Source organism: Epinephelus moara, chromosome 3, assembly GCF_006386435.1.
Source record: "Epinephelus moara isolate mb chromosome 3, YSFRI_EMoa_1.0, whole genome shotgun sequence".
NCBI lineage: Eukaryota > Metazoa > Chordata > Actinopteri > Perciformes > Serranidae > Epinephelus > Epinephelus moara.
In genome coordinates this window covers 38,382,152-38,402,775 of record NC_065508.1, presented here as the reverse complement: position 1 = coordinate 38,402,775, position 20,624 = coordinate 38,382,152, and the positions used below count along the sequence as shown (strand labels likewise).

General features: G+C 42.3%; 1 protein-coding gene across 7 annotated transcripts in view; it reads right to left on the bottom strand.

The window, feature by feature from the left end:
• The window catches only part of arhgap32b (Rho GTPase activating protein 32b), a 210,987-nt gene that overhangs the window by 5,221 nt on the left and 185,142 nt on the right, over positions 1-20,624 (bottom strand). For all 7 annotated transcript variants that reach the window (XM_050035211.1, XM_050035231.1, XM_050035236.1 and 4 more), the window contains 11 exons: positions 20,350-20,499; positions 10,844-10,946; positions 7,853-7,997; positions 7,238-7,320; positions 6,783-6,890; positions 6,139-6,284; positions 5,836-6,037; positions 4,104-4,249; positions 3,913-3,987; positions 2,910-3,743; positions 1,905-2,572 (listed from right to left, as the gene is read on the bottom strand). In XM_050035211.1, coding sequence (XP_049891168.1) covers positions 1,905-2,572; positions 2,910-3,743; positions 3,913-3,987; positions 4,104-4,249; positions 5,836-6,037; positions 6,139-6,284; positions 6,783-6,890; positions 7,238-7,320; positions 7,853-7,997; positions 10,844-10,946; positions 20,350-20,499 — 2,660 coding nt within the window. The remainder of the gene's footprint in view (positions 1-1,904; positions 2,573-2,909; positions 3,744-3,912; positions 3,988-4,103; positions 4,250-5,835; positions 6,038-6,138; positions 6,285-6,782; positions 6,891-7,237; positions 7,321-7,852; positions 7,998-10,843; positions 10,947-20,349; positions 20,500-20,624) is intronic.

Genomic DNA, 20,624 nt, shown 5'->3' with positions numbered 1-20,624 from the left:
TAAGAAAAACTTTGTCAAGTAGTTAGTCTGTTTAACTCACTTCAATCATTTTTTATTGCAGCAAAATGTATCAAGTTGACTAAAAACGCCACTGATTCTAGCTGGCTGCCAAAAGTTTAATTTGTATTTGCAATTTTAATAATTTATGTAATAAAAAAAGGTACTTAATTTCAGTGTATCAATACAATATAATATCACCACACAAATAATCATAATATTGTGCTGCATTTCCCCACCTTTACTGCAGCTTAATATCACAATATAATGACCCTTTACCAGTCTCTCCAGGATGATGCGATCGCAACAATTAATGCAAATTCAGCTAATTTCAGTGAATTCTGCGTGACCTTGCAATTTTATCCAGTCACCACAACTTTACTGCAAATTTGACTATTTAAAATGGATGAAACTTCATTTCACTGGAGAACTGCGTGTCGGGTATTGATGTGCTCAGCTCCTCTCTCTTTCTGCAGGACCGGAGCTCTGTGCATAGAGTCACGCACTCACGCACGCACGCACGCACACACGCACGCACGCACGCACGCACGCACACACGCACACAGTGACAGGGCTAACTGTTAGCATCACAAAGCTAATGTTACCCCATGGTTATTCACAAGTTTTATGACAGAGTCGGCTGTTTTGCTGTCAGTATGAGATTAAAGGTGCTGACACACCAAACCGACATCAAAGAACTAGCGACGACGAAAGCCAACTGTTGCGTCATCTCACATCGCCTCACATCGCCTCACGTCGCCTCACGTCGCCCTGTGTCAGTTGCATTTGAACACACTACAAAGACTACATCCGACGGCCAACTAGCACGTACGTTCTGCGCCTGCGTGAGGAAATAACTCAAAAAGGGAAACCGGAAGTCCGAGGAATGCATGAGATAAACAAAGTAGCAGTTGCCTACCGCTGTTATAAACCAAAAAGAAGAAGAAGAAAAAGTTTTTCAAAGAGAGTGGTGAATCCTGTCAGCCGAGGGGTTTCCTATCTGTGCAGTCGAGCACCGCAGCACCTCCACGGACTATTACATCCAGACGGTCCCGGTGTTTCCTCCACAGGCTCCACTTCACTCAGCTGCCCGACTAACCCGCTGCTTCTTCCCACTTTGACCTGAATAACAAACTGGGGCTCGGTGCTCGGGTTGGATCCAAACGGAGAGCCGGGGCTAGCTGGGAGGCTAGTGGAGCGTTAGCCGCAGCATGACCAGAGTCTGTCGGGCAGCTGAGTGAAGTGGAGCCTGAGGAGGAAGCACCGGTTAGACCCGGTTTCACTACAGGCAGATTCACTTGCTACAGGGGTGAGGAAATAAAACTTGAACAGCCAATCAGAGTGATCTCTCTCACTGACAAGCTCCGCCGCTGATTCAAGATGCTCAATCGGTCGAAAAGCCGCCGACAGGGGTCCGACTAGTGCGGGACACACCGCAAAAACTAGGGCGACAGACGCTCACCGACGGCCCGACATTGGCCGACGGCTGACCATCGGCCTGGTGTGTCAGCACCAACAGCTCGGTGTCGGATGTTAACCGTTGCTGCAAGGCTTCTGTCCAAGCGGTCAAATATGATAAGTAGTGATGAGATCACATTATGCCGTGTTAGCTCGTGCTAACCACGCAGAGAGAGCAGGAAGAGAGCAGCTAATTCTGTGGGAAACACTGAAAGCTCATAATAAAAACTCCTAATCTCAGACAGCATTGCAACTATTTTTGCAATTTCCACTGCAATTTTATTGCAAAAAAAAAAAAAAAGCCTGTAAATGCTGAAACATGTCTGCAAGTTTTAGAAAAGCTGCTGTGGAATCAGGCATTTAAGCTGCAACAAACCAAAAAACAGCCAGCGAAATCCTAGAGGGACTGAATAATAATCTAGAAGTACCAAAAGTGACATGATACTCACCTCAGGAACAGGCTGTGGTAAAACTCCATTATCTTTGCAGCTGCCACTGGGCAAGGTCGCTGGACTTGTATTAGTTGAGCTGGTGCAGCCTGGAACGTGTCCTGTGACAGGCTGCTGCCTCTCTGGACTTTTCCTTATTGGGGAAGTCAGGCTGGTTGAACTGGAGTGAGGGGCACACTTGTAAAAAGGAGTGTCTGGTGGTGTGGGGTCTGTTTCTGGCTGTGTTCCAGGTGGAGTTATAGAGGACTTGGTACTGTCTGATGGCTTGGTAATGGTGCTGGTTAACTCTAGAGGCTGCTGTTTGATTGTAGGACTGGAAGCAGAGGTATAAGATGAGGCTGGGGTGACATTTGGAGCAGTGCTGTTTGGTGGTGGAGAACTTCCTCTCCCTGCCCCTTCCTCAGATAGCAGCTGGAAATGTTGGACCAGTGGATGTGGCAAGTCCTGGAAGTGTGAGGCCTCCTGTGGCTGCAGAGGGGACACCGGTGTGGGGGGCTCAGAGGACCTGGACTGAGACTGAATGGAGACCTGCTGAGCAGACTCAGCAAGAGCCAGGGCCAACATGCGGGCAGCATTTTTAGGAGGGGGAGGAGGAGGAGCAGTAGTGGGAGCTGAAGAGCTGAGGGAACGAGGGGTGAGGTCCTTTGAAGAATCCGGAGCTACGACTCCTAGCAAGGACACAAAAATACAAGGGATCTATAGTTGAAGTACGTATAAGCAAGAGAGCAGTAGATGAACAAAAAGAACTGAGAGAAGGTAGGCTGGTTTTAAGGTGCTTCAAAACTGGGAAGGAGGGGAAAAGTTAAGCGTGCTGCTTGGGCATCATCTGAAAAGATTTATTGAAAATGAAATCCATGCAAACCTGGGAAACTAAACCTAGAAAAAAAAAGCATTCGTAGAATTAATAGCATGACTTATTCTTAATCTGCATTATGGAAACAAAATAGTGACAAGACAGAAAGAACCAAAAACAACACTTAAATAAGGTCATTCTCTGCTCCCTACCTTGATGCTCCTGGCTGCTTGCAGCTGGCGCCTGCTGTATGCTGTCCTCTCCCTTCAGCTCTCGACTGTCCACACTGTCAAAGGCTGCCAGTTTAGAGTGCAGCTCCATTTGGAAAGCTTCACTTAGTGATGGCTCAGCTGCCCGCAACAGCACACTGCCCATCAGGGGTGGAGAGTCCTTGGCTATTGAAGGAGGAGATAATGGTTGTGGAGACACAACCTGTCCCGCTGTGTTCTGGTCAGGCGTCTCTGTAGAGAAAAGCTCTGAAGTTGCAAATGGGGTCAAACTAGTGGTTTTTCCACATTTAATAGGCGACACAGCCTGTGTGGGTTTATCAGTGTAAGAATAGGAAGTGGTCAGTTTCTTGCTTTCCACCTTCTCTCCAGCAGCCACGCTCAAGTCTGTGGACAACACGGGCGACATCAAGCTACCCAGGATGGTGGTAGAGATGAGGTTAGAGCCATTGGTCTTGCCACAGACACTGCCCGGGCTCCTCTTTAACGTGGAACCCTCAGCCCCAGCAGGTGAGTCATCTAGGGGAAAGGAGTAGGAGGTGTCGGGGAGACTGCACTGGAAAGACATGGGGTCAAAGTCCAAGGAGGCCATGCCAATGTCTGGCGGGCTGAGGTCCACATCTTCACCTGCTGAGCGGGGAGGTGATATGAGGGCAGGCACACAGATGGGCCCGTCGTCTCCGTCGCTGTCTTCTGTGGCACCCAGGTTGTCATAGGAGTTGCAGTGCTGCCGGCTGTCCAGCAGCTCGCCATTAAAAGAAGCTGACAGGGCGTCGCTGCTGGAGCGTGGCCGCCTAGGACGGTACACCTTGGACTCTCCTGAGAAAGGACAAGCAAATAATCAGAACCTATTTCTTTAAACTGGCCCTGAGTATAACTTTAGTCTGCACTGTGGAAAGAGCACTTGAAATATGTTTTTACATATACATAAAAATATGATATGGGCAGCACTGACTGATTACACCTGTTATGTTGAGTAAAAGATTACCTTCAACATTGTGCAGGGAGCTCAATGACTCTTCACTTTTGGCTGATCTTAACGTTGCAGTGTCTCCTCTGCCTCCTGAAACACAGCAATTAAAAGTATTCAGCCTTCTTTGGTCAGATAAGCTCTTCTCATTGCACAGCCGAAAGTGAAAATTGGACTACTTTTATTTCAATCGTGGAGGAAGGACTCACCGGCCAGAGCCATAGCCTTTAGTTCATTAGGTTCACTAGGGTTACGGTGCAGCTTGCGCTTGGACATGGAGGAAGACTTGCCCAGGTTGAAGAAAGAACGCCAACTACCCACAGGAGACTTCTTGGATTTAATAGGAGGCCTCTTCCTATGATTAAAAAATGGTGGTGGGCAAGCAGGCAGGGGAAAGTTAATATCACTAACTTACATACACAATACACAACTGAATGACAACTTTCGACAAAATGATCAATCACATGCATCTGTTTTAAACTGCTTTTTCAGCATTATCTCCATGTTTAGGGCATCCAGTGTCAGCCCAAGTCTGACACTGCAGACAGTTAGGGTCCTGTGACAAACTGGTAATATGGTGCAGGTTAAAAATGACTGTGCCTGCAGTTTGACCAGCAACCAGCAGGGGGAGACACATTCCAATATGATGATCAAAGCCCAACTGACATTTAAATGCATGTCTTTTGCAACAAATTCTACAGTAGATGTGCACTCAGTGGTGTGTAGAGTACTGGAAATCTATACTCAAGTACATGTGTAATAACTCCTGTAAAAGATGACTCAAGTAAAAGTGAAAATTACCATTTGAGAGGCCTTAAGTAACAGTAAAAAATACCTAGTTAATAAATTACTCAAAGTACAAGCTACTTTCCATTTTAATATTTTTTAGGGTGTCTGGCCAGTTCAAAAAAAGAAGAAAAAACAGAAATTGTTGATAAAGTTTTTAAAATTAATTAATAATCCTACCCTTTTTGATGAGGATTAATGATTTTAAAAGGCCAACAGACAACTAGCTACAACATAAAGTTGTCATTATCATAACATCAAAGATTAACACTACACATGAAAAATTAACGTACCAGTAACTAACTACATTTTCACAAACAGTGTGTGCAAAACCTTGTGCTTGCAGAGGTTAGAAGAGGAGTTTTTAAAAACAGAGAACTCAGGGTTTTTTGGGATGCACAGCAAGCCCTTCATTATCTAACTGTTGTCTGTTTTTGATTCTGGTATAAAAAGCGTGGCCAGATGTGGCAAGGGAGTGCAGGGTTTCCCCCAGAAAGGTTGATAGGTGCTGCTCGGCACAGCTTGGTGGATTAGTGTGGTTTCTGACAAGGGCCAGCAACAGACTTTGTTTTGATTTTGATGTTAACAATGCAGCTAAGAAATTAAAAGAAGTAGCATTTAGTCTCACATGCATAAGCTTCTACCCTCAAGCCACAAATATACTGAGTGATGACCCCCTAACATTTACAGTTATTTATTACTACTATATTGAAGGAACTGACTACTCATTTTACCAAAATCATCTTTATGATTTTATTTAACCAAGAAATTGAATTACATTTAATTGAATATGGTATATGATGCAGATTTGGTGTGTATTCATGAGTGATAGGGGGCAAAACAAGATTTTGCTTGTTGTAACAAAGGTATAAATGGCAAATGCAGTGAAAAAAAAGTAGATCACTGACTAAAAAAATATATACTTGAGTAAAGAGTAGAAGTACAGTTAAAAAAAAAGGACTTGAAGTGTACACATTCTTAAAAAAATATTTCGACTCAATGTGTTACTATCTGCAATGTGCCTTACTATTTATCCCTGTGTGCATTGTAAGAAAAATATCTATGTCTCTGTCTGTGTCTTAATTGTGATTTTATAGTAATTTGCTTTATAAAGACAGTCATTAAATTACCTAACAGGAAAAGGAGTTAACAAACCTCTCAGTCGGAAACTCGATAACAGTGTGGAACTTTCCCTGCAGGGCAGCTGGACCTTCGCCCACCTCGATGTACTTGCTGTCTTCAGTGACTGGAGAGTTGATCTGAGCCTGGGTCCTGGCTTGGGCTTCCTCCAGACTCAGAAGTTTAGTGGAGGGTGATGAAACCAGCAGGGACTTGGGCCGTGACAATGAGTTGTGACCTGGTGATGTGGAATGGTGTTTATTGCTTACGGAGAGGCAGCAGTGGGTAGTGGAATGAAAATGTGAATACAGGTCTTATCTAACTGATGCCTGTGCGTACCTGCTCCTTCCCGTATTAGTGAGCTGAGCTTAGTGCTGAAGAGAACATCCACATGGTTGAGGATGAACTCCACCACCACCGACTGGATTCGGACTTCCATGAAGGCTGCTGTGCCGCTGAAGCATGCAGATTCAATCTGCTTTGACCTGACAACAGTGAAAAGTAAAGCATTATGTTTAATACATAAAACGTGCAACATTTTAAGGTAGTAAATCAAACATACTTTGTGACAAGTCCACCTGAGAATGCTGAAGTGGTGAGTTTTTAAGTTACATAATTTTTGTAAAATGATTTTGAGATGCATTTCCTGCATTTGATGTTGTCTTTATCAGCACTCTCCCACAAACAGCTGCTTAAAACTATCCATTCAGGCAGAATGACTTTTTAAAACTGTACTTTCTGCTGCACATAGCCCATTAACATGGCTAATTCAAGAAAGCATTAAAGTGAGTAGCATGAAAAAAACAAACAAAAAACAAACAAATCATGAGCTCAACTACATAGACATCAAACTGTGAAGATCACTAGATTTATCTTGAGATGTTTATTCTTAAAAAAAAGTAACTCAACGTAGAACAGCCAATCAAGACAGCTTGAAAAACATGCATGCAAAGAATATTAGTTGAAGCAGGATGGCCTCTCACCTCAGCAGGTTAGGTGCCCAGACAATGGCCAAGTTCTTGCTGTGCATGTTGGTGATGTAGCTGAATGCTGCTAGGCGGGAAAGGTGTCTCATAAGGAACTCCAGGGTCCTAGGAATCAAATATTCATGTATTCAGATTTAATTGGCTTCCACTAGTGATGTGCAGACTAATGGCCATGATAGAGCTTCTTCTTAGGAGCATCAATATTTCACTATGTACTCAAATTTCAGAGGAATGTCACGTAGAAATTTGCATTTGTATGCTTTCACAAACGACAGAATATTCAATTCATCATCATCAACGCAAAGACCAGCTGGAACCTGTTAAATGATTCCACCCAAACAGTGTGGCACCAGAAAAACCTGTGATTTTACCATAAACAGACATAACGTGTGCAACTGTAATCTGGCAGCTCCCGAGGCTGCCAGAGGGGGGCAGTGTGCCTCTACACTGACCTGTAATGCGGTGGAGGAAGCTGCTGGATGACATCATGGATTTTGATGAGTCGTTCTTCGTCCGTTGCTGCTGATACAGCATCCTTCAGAGTGAAAACAAAGGGAGAGATTGGGAGATAAACAGAGGGATGTATCAGTATATCAACATTCAGATCATTCACTTGTCATCCCAGGTACACACAGCTACATGGAGCACGGAGGGGACAGTCTGCAGCCACTGACCCCCCCCTCCAGCTGCCATAACAACCATCAAACATTTACTTCATCTTCAGGAACGCCTCTGTTGTGCTTGGAGAAGGTTTTTATTCCAAGTCACACAGAGAGTGGTTTGCTGCATGTAATGATAGGGTGTGTCAAGTACAATGCAATTATTTTAGGGTGTCTGTGACTCAGAACTGCAAGATCAATTTGCAGAATTCCTATAAGATAAATGTGATGAATTTCCTGCCATTGCTGTAGAGAACAAGCACAAATTTGAAATCAGTAGTCAGTCACACCCACTCAATGACCTGTAGGCCATCTATAAGCACTGTAATAGTTAGCAGACTTGTATCCACATATAAGTGTAAAAAATTGTTGTGTGAGAAGGCTGAGTCCTGCTAGGGCTTTGCTTACAGAGAATTTCTCGTAGAGCTGGTAGGTGAGCAGGGGGTTGGGCAGCTCTCTGAAGTAGAGCTTACACAGCGAGCCAACACAGTGGATGTCCTGGATGTAAACATCTTTGGTCAGGTCGGGGATCTGCTCAGAATCAAACTCGTGCCTGATGAAAGAGAAAGAGGATAGAAGCAGAGTCAACAAATTAACTTCTTGTGAAAAAAATTGTATCAGTAAATGACTGCTGTAGTTTAATGGAGACATGACAAAAAGTAATGCAGCATTTTCAGTGTTTTAGGAGACAACATTATTGATCTGTGCCTACATCACTTCTTCTTTAATCTTCCTATTTCTGTTGAAAGTTAAAACATATCCAATGTGGTAACAATCTAATCTCAGGCTGCACATAAACAGTCAGTATGTTTACATGACATTAGAGAAAGTCAATTTATTGTGTTAGTCTGACTAAAATTGCACTTTTGAAAAACATGTAAACATGTTAGTCAGACTACAATCGTACTAAATAGAATTTCTCAAAGTCGGACAAACACACCCAGATAATGCAATCGGGAGTCGAATTACTCCTTCATGTATACAGTCAATTGTACCCAAACTGGCCTGTGTGCTGTGCGCATGCTCCACAGTTTCCACCTCGGGCTTTGAACTGGATGTCGAATAACATCAAAGGCGTCCCAGAAGACGAAGCCAGTAACACCATGGCGAAATCTAAATCCAGAGCCGTACATTTTTGGATGAGCAAAATGTGCAGAGCTGTAAAGTTGTCCACCATGGTACCAGTTTAGCTAACCGTAGCTAACTTGTTTGTCGATTGTTTTGTCTGTGACATAAGTCAACCAGAAAAAGGTCCAATACTAACAAGCTGAAAGGGGGCATATCGCTTCTTCTCGTAGCAGAGAAGGGCATACTCAATAAATGATTCCTCTCTCCTGCTTGTATACTGGGACAAAGACAGTAGTCCAATTAAATGGTCTAATTGAGCTATAACCATAGCTCCACTTAACTGTGCATGTAAACGTTCTGACTGTGTCATGTGGTCGGGGGTGTACACTGTGTTTTATGTTATGTTTGAATTTCGAAGTGGGGGGACACAATCAAGTTGAGGTTCCTCGACAAAAAATACTGCATGTGATAAAATGTATTTCCATTTACTTACTGTAAAACTAGAAAATATAAAATAAAATAAAAATAATAGGCCTAATATACTCTGTAGGTTAAGCACATCTCTCTCTCTCTCTCTCTCTCTCTGTTTTTGTCAAGTAGTTTGACGTCACTCCGGTTTTATCTTTATTCTTCAAATTAAGTGACAGTAATGTATCGCAAATTTTAAGCGAATTTTGTGAAAATACGCAAAAGAAAATGTGAATTTATGCACGTTTCCATTCATTATTGTTTTGCGAGTATTGAAAGTCAAGTCAGGTTGAGCAGTAGGTGGCGCTTCTCGTGAAAAATAAAAAATTAAAATGCAAAAGAACACCCATAGAAGAGGGCGCCATGAGATGATGTCACTGAGATCGTCTCATGTCCACAGCTGATGTAAACAACTACTGGCACATCCATGACTACAATGAGAAGGAGAGATTCCTTGGGAACTTCGTGGCTATTGCGAGAGCTCTCATCACACTCATATCAGCGTTGTCAGCGTACATAAGTGTCCTGAAAAAGAAATGAGAAAGACTACACTCACTGAACAGAGTACTACTGTTAGAAATTGGGAGAAGGGGACCACTGCGTCGTTGTCTGCGTGTATGGGAAGGTAGGCGCATAAAGGACTTTTGGGAAGTAGTTGTCCAGCAGCACTTCACTTCCCAGTGAAGTAGAGGTAGGATCCGGTAGCCTACGTCATCGTTTATTCGCTAAATCTGTTTCCATTGCCAAAAGTCGCATTTTCCTAATATCAATACGCTGACTTTTCCACCCCCCTCCAAGCGTAAAAACTTTTTTGCGATATTTCGGCCTTTTTCAGAATTTCTGGCGATTCCATTCACGTTTTTTTTTCCTGCAATTGTTGAAAATGCAAATAAAAATAGGTGGATGGATGAATCGTGCTGCTCCATGGCTGCCTGTGATGATGGTGAGATTGTGTGAGTGTGTCTGACAGCAGAGATGCAGCAGTAAAATGTGTTTAACAGGAGAGGAGACGCTCTGTGTGTGTGTGTGTGTGTGTGTGTGTGTGTGTGTGTGTGGCTGGCTGGCTGGCTGGCTGCCTGGCCAATCTGAACAATTTGACAAAGCAGCTACCAAATAAGAATCTTTATGTTTTATTCTCCTTTATCATGAACAAGGATATCGAAATGTTTGACTCAGGTGATACTTATGCTTGTTGAAAGTACATTATCAGTACGGCTCATCCCTAGTAACCAGGTTACTACAGTGCATGTAAACATGTTCCTTAATTACTTAGTTGATAAAAGCTACACTTACCTTTATGGAAATTTTACGCTTTCCTTTGTTTAGGTTAAAATGCTATTAATAAGGTGATGGCACACTAAAATGTAAGTGAATTCCACCAGAGATAAAAACTCACAAGTGTACCATTCTCATATGGTTCTAAGAAAACTCAGACCAATCATTGCATTCGGACCGATGCAATGATTGACCGAGCGTCCTGTCTGTCTTTCCCAAGTGTAAAAAAACAAACAAACAAAAAAAAAAACCAATAACAAAATACAATAACTCACAAGATGTCCACAACTCGTATGTTTACATGCAACAACTGTTGTAAAAGCTCTGATTTTCCAAGTACAAGCTCTTATCCTGGTATGACAACATTAAATAGTAAAAACTGCTGACAACATTTACACTGTGCATTGTCCTGTATACTTTTACAGATGCGATAATCCCAAATGAACTAATGTTATCAGCCTTTAGATGAGGGCTATGGTAGGATAAGATTTGTGAGCTCCTCGTTTGACAAAGGACATTTCTGTGGAATGAGCATGCATAGAGTGGAGATTCAGAAATACTGTAATGTACAGGCAGTGTGTCTCCTACCGCAATTTCTGGATATTTGAGGCGATGCCAGAGAGGCGGTAGATACCGTCCACCACACCGTGCTTCTCAATGAACTCGGTGCAACTCTTGAGGACCTGGGGTACTGCGAAGAGAACAACAGTGTCTCATTACGTAACACATCAGTCAATATTTTTCCAGTCTTTACTGAACCCTTCAAGGTCAAGAACACAAGGATTTTTCTTTTAGAAGAATGAGTACAGAATGGTCAGGCTCGAGCTTAGGGGCTTTTTGGACAAGAGGCTGCAGGCTCACATGGATTACTGAGTGCACTGGAGGCAAAAGCACTTTTCAAGCTGACCGTGGAAACATTCGAACCATGTAAAATAGAAATAAATGTATCCTGACGAGCTTGAAAAATATTTTGTTTCTTTGTTAAGTGCTTTTGGCTGTCCTTTAACCCATCTACAATAATGCAGTTTTCTGGATAAAGCAAATAGTTAGAAAACATGTTGTCAGTGAGTGAGGCAGCCAATCACAGACACTCTGCTTCAAAGCACAATGCCAGTGATTGTGTTAGAGATGGGCAGACAAAAAAAGAAAAACCTCAGAAAAACAGAGCTTCTTAATTCTCCTTCAGCAACCATGAATCATGCAGACATGCCATTTATCTCTGGGTGTATGTGTGTATGAGAGATAAGGATGGTGGGTATGTGTATAAGGAGGCTCCCAGGCCTCCCACAGCTCACACATCATTCAGAGGATGACAAGGAGTGGGACACTCGCTGAAGCAGCTGTTCAGACGAATTCCACACATAGCGAAAGAGAAAACAAGGCCGAGATTTGAGGAAACAACATTCTGCAGCGGAAGAGAGGACAGTGAGGGTGGATAAATCCTCTCCAAGTTCTTCATGTAGGAAGATTTTGTTATGAAGTCCTCTTATCACAAAGATACATAACATGTGGAGCCACACAACAAGACACACAAAAACCCTGTCATATTCTAGTTAAAACAACAGCATTGAAAGCAACAGAGCTGTAAACAATGATTTTTTCCCTTGCATGTCTTTTTTAAAAACCCAAACTGACTCAAGTGCAACAAGAAGTGAAAACCTTCCGGGGCTACCGCCAGTACTGCAGTGACAGAGTAGGACTGAACACATATAAACTAGGACTCAACAATTAATGGATAGTGCCATGTAATACCGGTATAATTTTTATTATGATATATGTAGTTTTTTGTCAACAAGGCAAAATATTATACTCATGATAGTAAGTATCTTGATATGTGAATGTGCAATAGTTATGGTAGTATAACAGCCTGTCACAGGCTACAACGTGCTGATAAGAGGAGAAAGCAGAGCATAAAGGTCCAAGTGGAAAAAAAAATCCCAACTCAATCATGAAGGATTTTGCTAAGAGAAGGCAATCACCTGTTGATATATATAGATCCCAGGGGACAATTTTTTATATTTGGGAACTGTTTAAATGTGTAATTTGTGGTTAGATTTTATTTTGTTTATTTTGTTATTAATATTGTATAAAGAATCTGAATCTCTGAGTTACTAATGTTGTTTACAAACTAACAAAATGAGAGATCATTCAGTTTTTACTGAATATTTGAGTTAGAAACTGTTAGAAACAGTTAGATTGACATGTAAACATGTAGTAAAGGAGGTGAGCATTAGCGTCACGACCACGGTCTGACAGCTGGAGCGCACTCTGAACTACGGGAGCCCAGCGGGACGCGTCGGTGGCGGATGTTAAAGAGAAACTCGATTTTCAAGAGAACAAATTGACCTAAACTACAAATTCGAATTCGATAAAATCGATTTATTGCCCAGCCCTATAACACAATAAAATGTCTGGGTTATATTGTGGAGGAATTATATCAAAAATAAATTCTAACCACTTCTTCTTTGTTCCTTTGTCCTTTGGCAGTCCAAACAAGGGTAATTTTTGGTCACATTGAAGAAAGCAGTGTCTCCTAGACATAGTGTCTCCTCAACAGCTCCTCAGCGGTTCAAACTCTGCAGCCTCTCTCCTCCACCTCTACTAGGAGCAGGTTTGTTTGGGGTGTGGCTCAGTGGCCAGCAGGCGGGCACTGTGTGCCATGCTAATTGCACGTTATGCATCATAACAATGTGCAAATATTAAACAAATTTGCGGAACTAAAGGCGGGAAATTCAAATGAGCTGTTTCAGGCAGGTCAGGAACTGTGTGTCTGTGGGGAGACAGAACTCCCTTTAGCCTGGACTTTTTTTTTTCACTTAGCAGAGCTTATAGAGGCAGAAAAATGCTATATCAGGGTCCGACATTAACGGTTGCCCGAATGCCCGGGCAAGTAAAAATAGCCGGCGGGCCAGCAGACCCTGCGCAGACATGCCCGATCGGGCAAGCAGCACCGACTCGGACACACTCACATACTGGACAGCCTCTCAGTCCTTCCTTAGCCGCTAACGTTAGCTCATGTACAACACAGGTACCACACAGAAACTTTTACAAAGGGTCATAATGTGCTTCTAGTGACTGTCAAATCGCCAGCGAAGTTGTTTACACTGCGGACACGGAGAACAGCTGCCTGCATCCTCTGAGAAGAAAGACGGTTCACTCTGCTCTGTCGCCAGGAACAAACTGGGAGGCAAAGATCCTCTCTGAAGAAGAGGGTTCACTTTGCTGCAGGGTTCACCAAAACGTTGTTTTTTTTTCTTTTAATAAATTGAACACACATTAAAGAACATACAAGATCCTGTAGAGAATTAATACATATAATACAATACAATAAACACTGTCAAATTAAATGAAGGAAGAGGATTTTTTTAAAGGCAAATTAAATATTGGGGATTTATGTAAAAATATCCATAGAGACATATTAATAATTATATAATTAAAGATATGTAGGCTATGTTAGGTGAATACTCCTGTCAGTGACCCTGACCACTGGCATTGGCAAAAGAACTGGAGTTGGTCCCCGGACACTGCACTGTGGCTGCCCACTGCTCCCAGTGTATACAGTAGGATGGGTCAAATGCAGAGGTCAAATGTATGTAATGTGCTGAGAAAGGACAATAAAGAATCTTCTTCTAATAATAATTTCTTAATAACTAGGAGATAACAAAAGAATAAAGAGATTTCAAAGACTTAAAAAATAAGGGACATGAATCAAAACAACAAGAAACGAGATATATCCCCAGTCATGCACACCCAGTTTTAATAAACTCAGTACTGTTTTTCAACACATATATTGTTTTGTCTTCATTCAATGTAGTTAGCACATATTGTTATTGCGCCATTGGTTTTGGCCTTGGTGCCCCACATTTTGGCCGTGATGCCCCAATAAATTTGTATTTATCAAAGGCCAAAGTGGCCTTGCCCTAAAAATATCTTAACTCCAGGCCTGTAATCGTGTATTTCCTCTCCTGTTTCTGTCCTCGGAGGGGCCAGTTGCAGTGTGCTGCTTTTTTATGTGCTGCTGCCTCAATTAGCTGAGCGTCTCTGCTGACATAAGATATAAGTCATGAGCGAAAATATGCACCACACAGCCAAAAAAAGAACCTTTTAGGCAGGGCAAGTAAGAATTTAGATGGGGCAAGTAGATTTAAGAAGTACTTGCCCGGCAGGGCAAGTAGGAAAAAACCTTAACGTCGGACCCTGTATATATACAGACCTGAAGTTTTAGGAAAAAGAACATGGTTTGGGTTACAATGAAAAAATTTCTTTCAGAAATGACTTTCTGACAGAAAGCCTTGACAGTTAACTTATCCCATATGCTGTTTTATGTGTTAGTGGAGTCAGTTTAAAGTAAACTTCACTGCACTTAAGCGGTTACAGTTACTTACATTATTTATGTGTTGTATTTGTCTTTTATGGCCAAAAGTAAAAAAAGTAGCTTCTTCTTCTGTAACAGACTGTGTTATATGGGTTGATAATATTGTCTCATATCGATTGCAGGCCCCTAAATCGTACCAAATCGAAATCGTATCATGGAAGACTTTTGTAATATCAGCAAATATCGCATCGATTTCCAAAAAATGCATTTAATATTGTATCATGATGAAACTAGTGATTTACACCCCTAGGGCCACAGTCAGTGTGTTTGTAAGATTTGTTGCAATACTGTAAGTGACAAAAGATCAGTAAGGTTCAGATTCATTTATCAAATAACAATAATAATAATACAGATAATAAAAAACATAGATGAAGATGTGGAACTTTTTAGACAATTGCATATAAATCATAAATCACTATATTGGGCCAAAAAAAGAAAGAAAAAAAAGAAAAGAAAAGAAAAAACAACAACAAAAAGAAAACAGATAATTTTCCCGTATAGATGAGCCCTATTTTATGCTGAAAGTGGAAGCAGAGATGTTGGGGTTAAACAAGACCGGCAGTCGTCCCCTCTGACAGATGAAGGCAGTCTGTGATAATGTCGATGTTATTCAGCTTCAAAGCAGTTGTCTGAAATTAGTTATGACTCAGGCTTTGGGAAAAATGACAATAATGTACCACTTCAGCCATCTGGATGTAAAAGTGCTGTGTGGAGGAACTACAGTGATTAATCCCAGCAGGAATTACTTGGTAGCTTTTGATTTATATCATCAAACTCCATTATTTCTTGTATTGTAATTTGAAGAAGTGTGGAATTTTAATAAAATCTGCAACACGATACTGTTGATATGTTTTTGAAGTTCTTGAATGATAAAGAGGACTCAGAACTTGCTTTTCTAATCAACAATATCATATTATTTTTGAGGGCTTTAATGCATGAAATAAATGGCACACTATTAGATCTGGGGCTTTTTATTAATATTATTATTAGGCCTATTTTTTTTTCTTTTTTAAAATACATATATGTATATTTATTATAAGATAGAATTACTGCCACACAGCTGTATCCCTCCGCAAACCAGTCGAATTGTACTTACAGTTTACATCCATGTCTGTGAAAACATGAATATTTCACATACATCAATTCAGTATCTGACCAAGTGTCTCCCCATCTGTTCCTGAGTTGTGGCATTGAATAATGGCCAGAAAAGTATTATTGTGGAACACAGTGAAAACAGAAAAACATTTAAAATCACAGAGCACCTTATAACAATATCAAATTACAAGTACATCATATAGTTAATGGGGCTCTGAAAGGAATTTAAATTTGATGTTGTTTTAAGGTGCTCTGTGATTTTAAATGTTTTTCTGTTTTCACTGTGTTCCAAGCTTGTTTTATAATGTAGCACTGTATGACAAGACAAATATGGCTTCCATTTGTATGCCTTTCAGTTTGCCATCCAGTATTAATAAACTACAACTCCCAGAAGGTGGAGTTCCTACCACCAGGGTTACACACAGGTGTACTGCATAGAGCCAGTGATCAGACTGAGATTGGTTACTTTTACCAGCCTGTCCACTGTTGCCTCATGTATGCTCTGATGAAGGTCTAACAGACCGAAAGCTCAACAATTAAGTGAAATACTGCATAGATGTAAGTGTGCGGAAATCTTTTTCTACCAATCTGGACTTATTGATGTTTCCAGCACCTTGCCAAGACTGAGGCTGGTGGAGCGGTAGCTATTCTGCATCATGACCTTGTGCTTAAAAATGACAGATGGCAAAAAAGTCTAATGCAACCTCTGGTCAGAACACCTTGACCATTTGACCCTGCAAAGTAAGACAGAGTGTTTCATCTCTCTGTGTTAAGGTAAGATAGGATTTAGGGAGGTCAAGTATCGACTTCTTCACCCATGAATGTGTGACTGCAGTGCAGAGCCAAACACTGATCTGTGACCGGATGCTTGTTGAAGTGACAGGACTCAGTGTGATCACAGTGAGCTGAAGTGCTGATATAATGAGAACCATTCATGTCCAGACATTGAATATGACCCATTAACATAAATACATGGGTTTGAAGTTGGTGTTAAAGGATAACCTCGGTATTTTTCAACCTGGGCCCGATTTCCCCATGTGCATGTGTGCGTATGATGATGGTACAACTCGTTCTAAAATTGGTTCAGTATTGAGGGAGGCGGATGCAAGCAGGAGCCGCGAAACGAGCTAAAACGTTAACGGGGGCAAATGCGCCCCGTATAAGTTTGCGCATTAAAAGTGTTTTTTTTTGCCACTGACCGGTTCAGATCACCAGTGTTATCTCTGTAAATAGCATACTAGCCTTTCCCTTACCTCTGGGCTGTGTGATGTCACAAGCTTTGCTCCACTGTGTCTGTAGCTCTCTCTACTCGTGGGACAGCTGTTTTCTTGAGGAAGAGGTGTTTCGGGATTGGATGTCTTCTCTTCTTCGGCTGGCAGTAGTCATCTTGGGAGAAGTGAGCACTGCAGACCCGATGGTCTGCAGGGCGCAGTGTCTGGAGAGGACTGTTAGCATCCATTTGTAGCACAACTAGTCACAACTTCAGCATCTCGCCATCCGACAAAGGCAGCCTATGAACGCTGTATGGGGTGTTGCGCGACATCCTGTTCTTGCGTTCGGGAAAAAGGCCCGTTTATTTGAGCACTCCAAAAACTCCGATAACACTCCAGGGGGTAGCACGTAAAAGACTCCGTCCCAAACTCTGACTCTTCTAGCGTAACACACACACTTCATACACACATACTCACTCACAGCACCCAGCGGGGCAGCCCTCCCCCTCTCTGCTCCAACACTGACTGACAGCTGACTCCACTCATACCACACTCACCACTGCCCCAGGGTCGCTACAATATGCTATTTATAGAGATAGCACTGGTGATCTGAACTGGTCAGTGGCGAAAAAAAAAGCACTTTTAATGCGCAAACTTATACGGGACGCATTTGCCCCCGTTACCGTTTTAGCTCGTTTCGCGGCTCCTGCTTGCATCTGCCTCCCTTAATACTGAACCAATTTTAGAACGAGTTGTACCCATGAATCATACGCACACGTACATATGGGGAAATAGAGCCCAGGTTGAAAAATACCTAAGTTATCCTTTAACATGATCTGCAAACAAGTTATTGATCAAGCTTCAGCAGCAGAGTAGCATCATTACACTGGTTGGAGCTGATAGTGTAATCAGGACACTATTATCCTCCAACTCACTGAGACCATCACATCAGCTCAACCACCAGACACCATGATGTTGAGCGCTCAGAAAATCAATGAAGCTACAGCAGATAAATGTAGGTGTGGACTTTAGCCCAGCAAACATCTTAATTACAACCAGAGAGGGCTGGTGATTACATACAGCTTGTGGTGTGGATTTGCTTTGAGAAAGTAAATGACGACTTTTATCTGAACACCATTAGCTTATAAATTGGAATGGATGACACAGCAGGTGCGTTTGGGTTGGCAACATAAACACTGAGCTCTGTCAGTCATGATGTTACTGCTATATGTTTAACATTAACATGTCAATAATTTCATTCCATAATTTGAGCCTAATGGATCATGATGCTCCATTATTGTGGGCTTCGGCACATGCTCTGCTGCAACATCAGCATGTCACGTCAGCTGTTAAGCTGTTAGTGCAAACGACACTCATCACGCCCTCGACATTACTACCATCTGGATGGAGACGGATAGAGAAGAGTTGTTTCAGCAGGAGTTTTGTCCCTTCTGCCAGAGCAGCCCTGAACAATCTGCCTCGCTGACACTGTTGATACTGGAAGAGACATGAATGTATTCATGAAGATTTTACGTATTGTTGCTGAGTGCTGTGTGAACAGGCTGTAAAAACAAATCTCCCTCTGGAACTATAAAATAAAAATCTAACCAAAAGAACCTGACAAACTACTGTGTCTCACACTTCCTAATACCGTATATTATCAAATGAAAGCAGGTACTCACATGATGGCCGAGTAAAGTAATAGCAGGGGGGACTATTTCTTGTCTGGATGCAGTCACTACCTTAAGCCTTGTCGTCACTCTGAGGTTGCCTGCCTATCAGCAGAGACTCCAGGAAGTCACTGCACCCAGCAAAGAAAAAGTCTTGCACATAACCCTCCATAAAACTTGTTGTTCGCACACTTTGGATTTTGTACATATTAAACAAATAAAATTTAAATTTTTGATTAATATGCTTTCGTGGTGCCAGTAGGCAGATTCTGTTACTTTTGGACAAAGTGAAGCAAGCTGTTTCCCCCTGCTTCCGGTCTTTGTGATAAGCTAGGCTAAACCAGCTGCTAAATGTGGTTCCATATTTGAAGCCTCATTTCCGCTGCATAGTATGGTACAGCTTGACTCAACTCGACTGGCTTGGAAACATTCTTTTTTTTCTATTGGCAGAAGCTGTGGATAGTACCTGGTATTTTTTTGGCATCACCTCGGTCAAGGGTCCAATCGAGCTGAGCCAATACTAGACGGTGGAGTTAAACACTGCCGACCACTTACAAATCAGAGAAATCAGTGGAATCGCTATGACGATCAGCTAAGATTCCCGAATCCAATAATCCTAACTCCTATCATGTCTAACTGTTAACTATTCACCCTGGAAGACTTTTCCCAAAACTCAAACCTCCTCCAGGGGTTGTTGAGTTTCAGCGTTGGCAAAGTGGAACAACTGGAAATGGTTACTAAATAAGGACAGTATTTCTGTTAAAAAGACAAACTCATAGCAGCGGAGTACATAGTGAGTATGACATGTTTGGAATTAGAGCTGGAGAAATTAACCAGAGAACAGGTAAAATCAGGAATCAGAGCCTGTATCTAATTAAAGCCTACTGCATATAATTGCCTGTTCTCTCTGCCTTAAATCAAGGACCTGGCCACTATTTGAGAATTTATGGTGGTGAAAACACCAGGACATACTACTGCTCTCAGGTGTTAGGGCTGGGTATCAGTACTTGATACCTTTAAGGTATTGACCAAACTAATGTAGCACCAAGTGGTACCGAAACATCTCCAGTCAAACGATCCCTGCATTTGATCCCTTTGGTGCTGGGAGTCTTATCCCGGATCGTCCCATCTCCCTGCTGGACCAGCAGACTTTCTGTTAGAGCCATCTCCGGAGCTGCTATCCACACAGAAAATGATCAGTTCAACACCTGCCCAGTAAGCACAAACTACACTGCTGCAGCAGCAGCTAATGCCCAACACCAAGCTGTTAATCAGCCCCAACAAACATAAAACTGACACATAAATGGCTCGATTCTGTTGTTAAACCCATTCATGTAAAGCCATGTGATGCTAAAAGTTAGCCCTGTCACTGTGTGTGTGTGGCCGGGTGGACTCTCACAGCTTTCACTGGTGCAAAGCTCCCACTCAGCAGCAGCAGCAGCTTCAATTTCTTAAGTATCCAGATGTCATAACCTACATTCAACAAAACATCAATGTCGAACAACTGGGGTGGCCCGCTGGGGTGTTTTCAGAGGATAGAGAGAGGTGTTTTGTTGGTGCTGTCATTTTTGGGTGCTGTTAAACAAGTGTCATAACTCTCTCTTTCTTCCCATCTCTCTAGTGATTGAAGCAAAAAAGCCCAGGCTATCAATTTTTATGGTATACATGCCACTCGGTAGGCAGTGGTATAGTACATTTTTAAGGGATACCCTGGCCCATCAGGTGTGTCTGCATGTTTCTCACCATCATGTCCAGAGTTGAGGAGGTGTTCTCCCAGGTCGCAGCCGAACACCCTCTCCCGGAGGATGCCTCTCTGCTTCAGTTTCTGTTTGGTGGGCCTGGACTTCATGAAGGAGCGCAAGAAGGTGATCAGCTTCCCGTGCTTCTTAGACACTGAGGAACGAGGGAGGGAAGGAAGGACACATCTTAGATCTCTTTCACAGCTGTTTACCACTCTACAGTAAGTGTGGGTTTGACACTGGCCCAGCTTCTACACAAGGTCCATCTATGGACTAGAA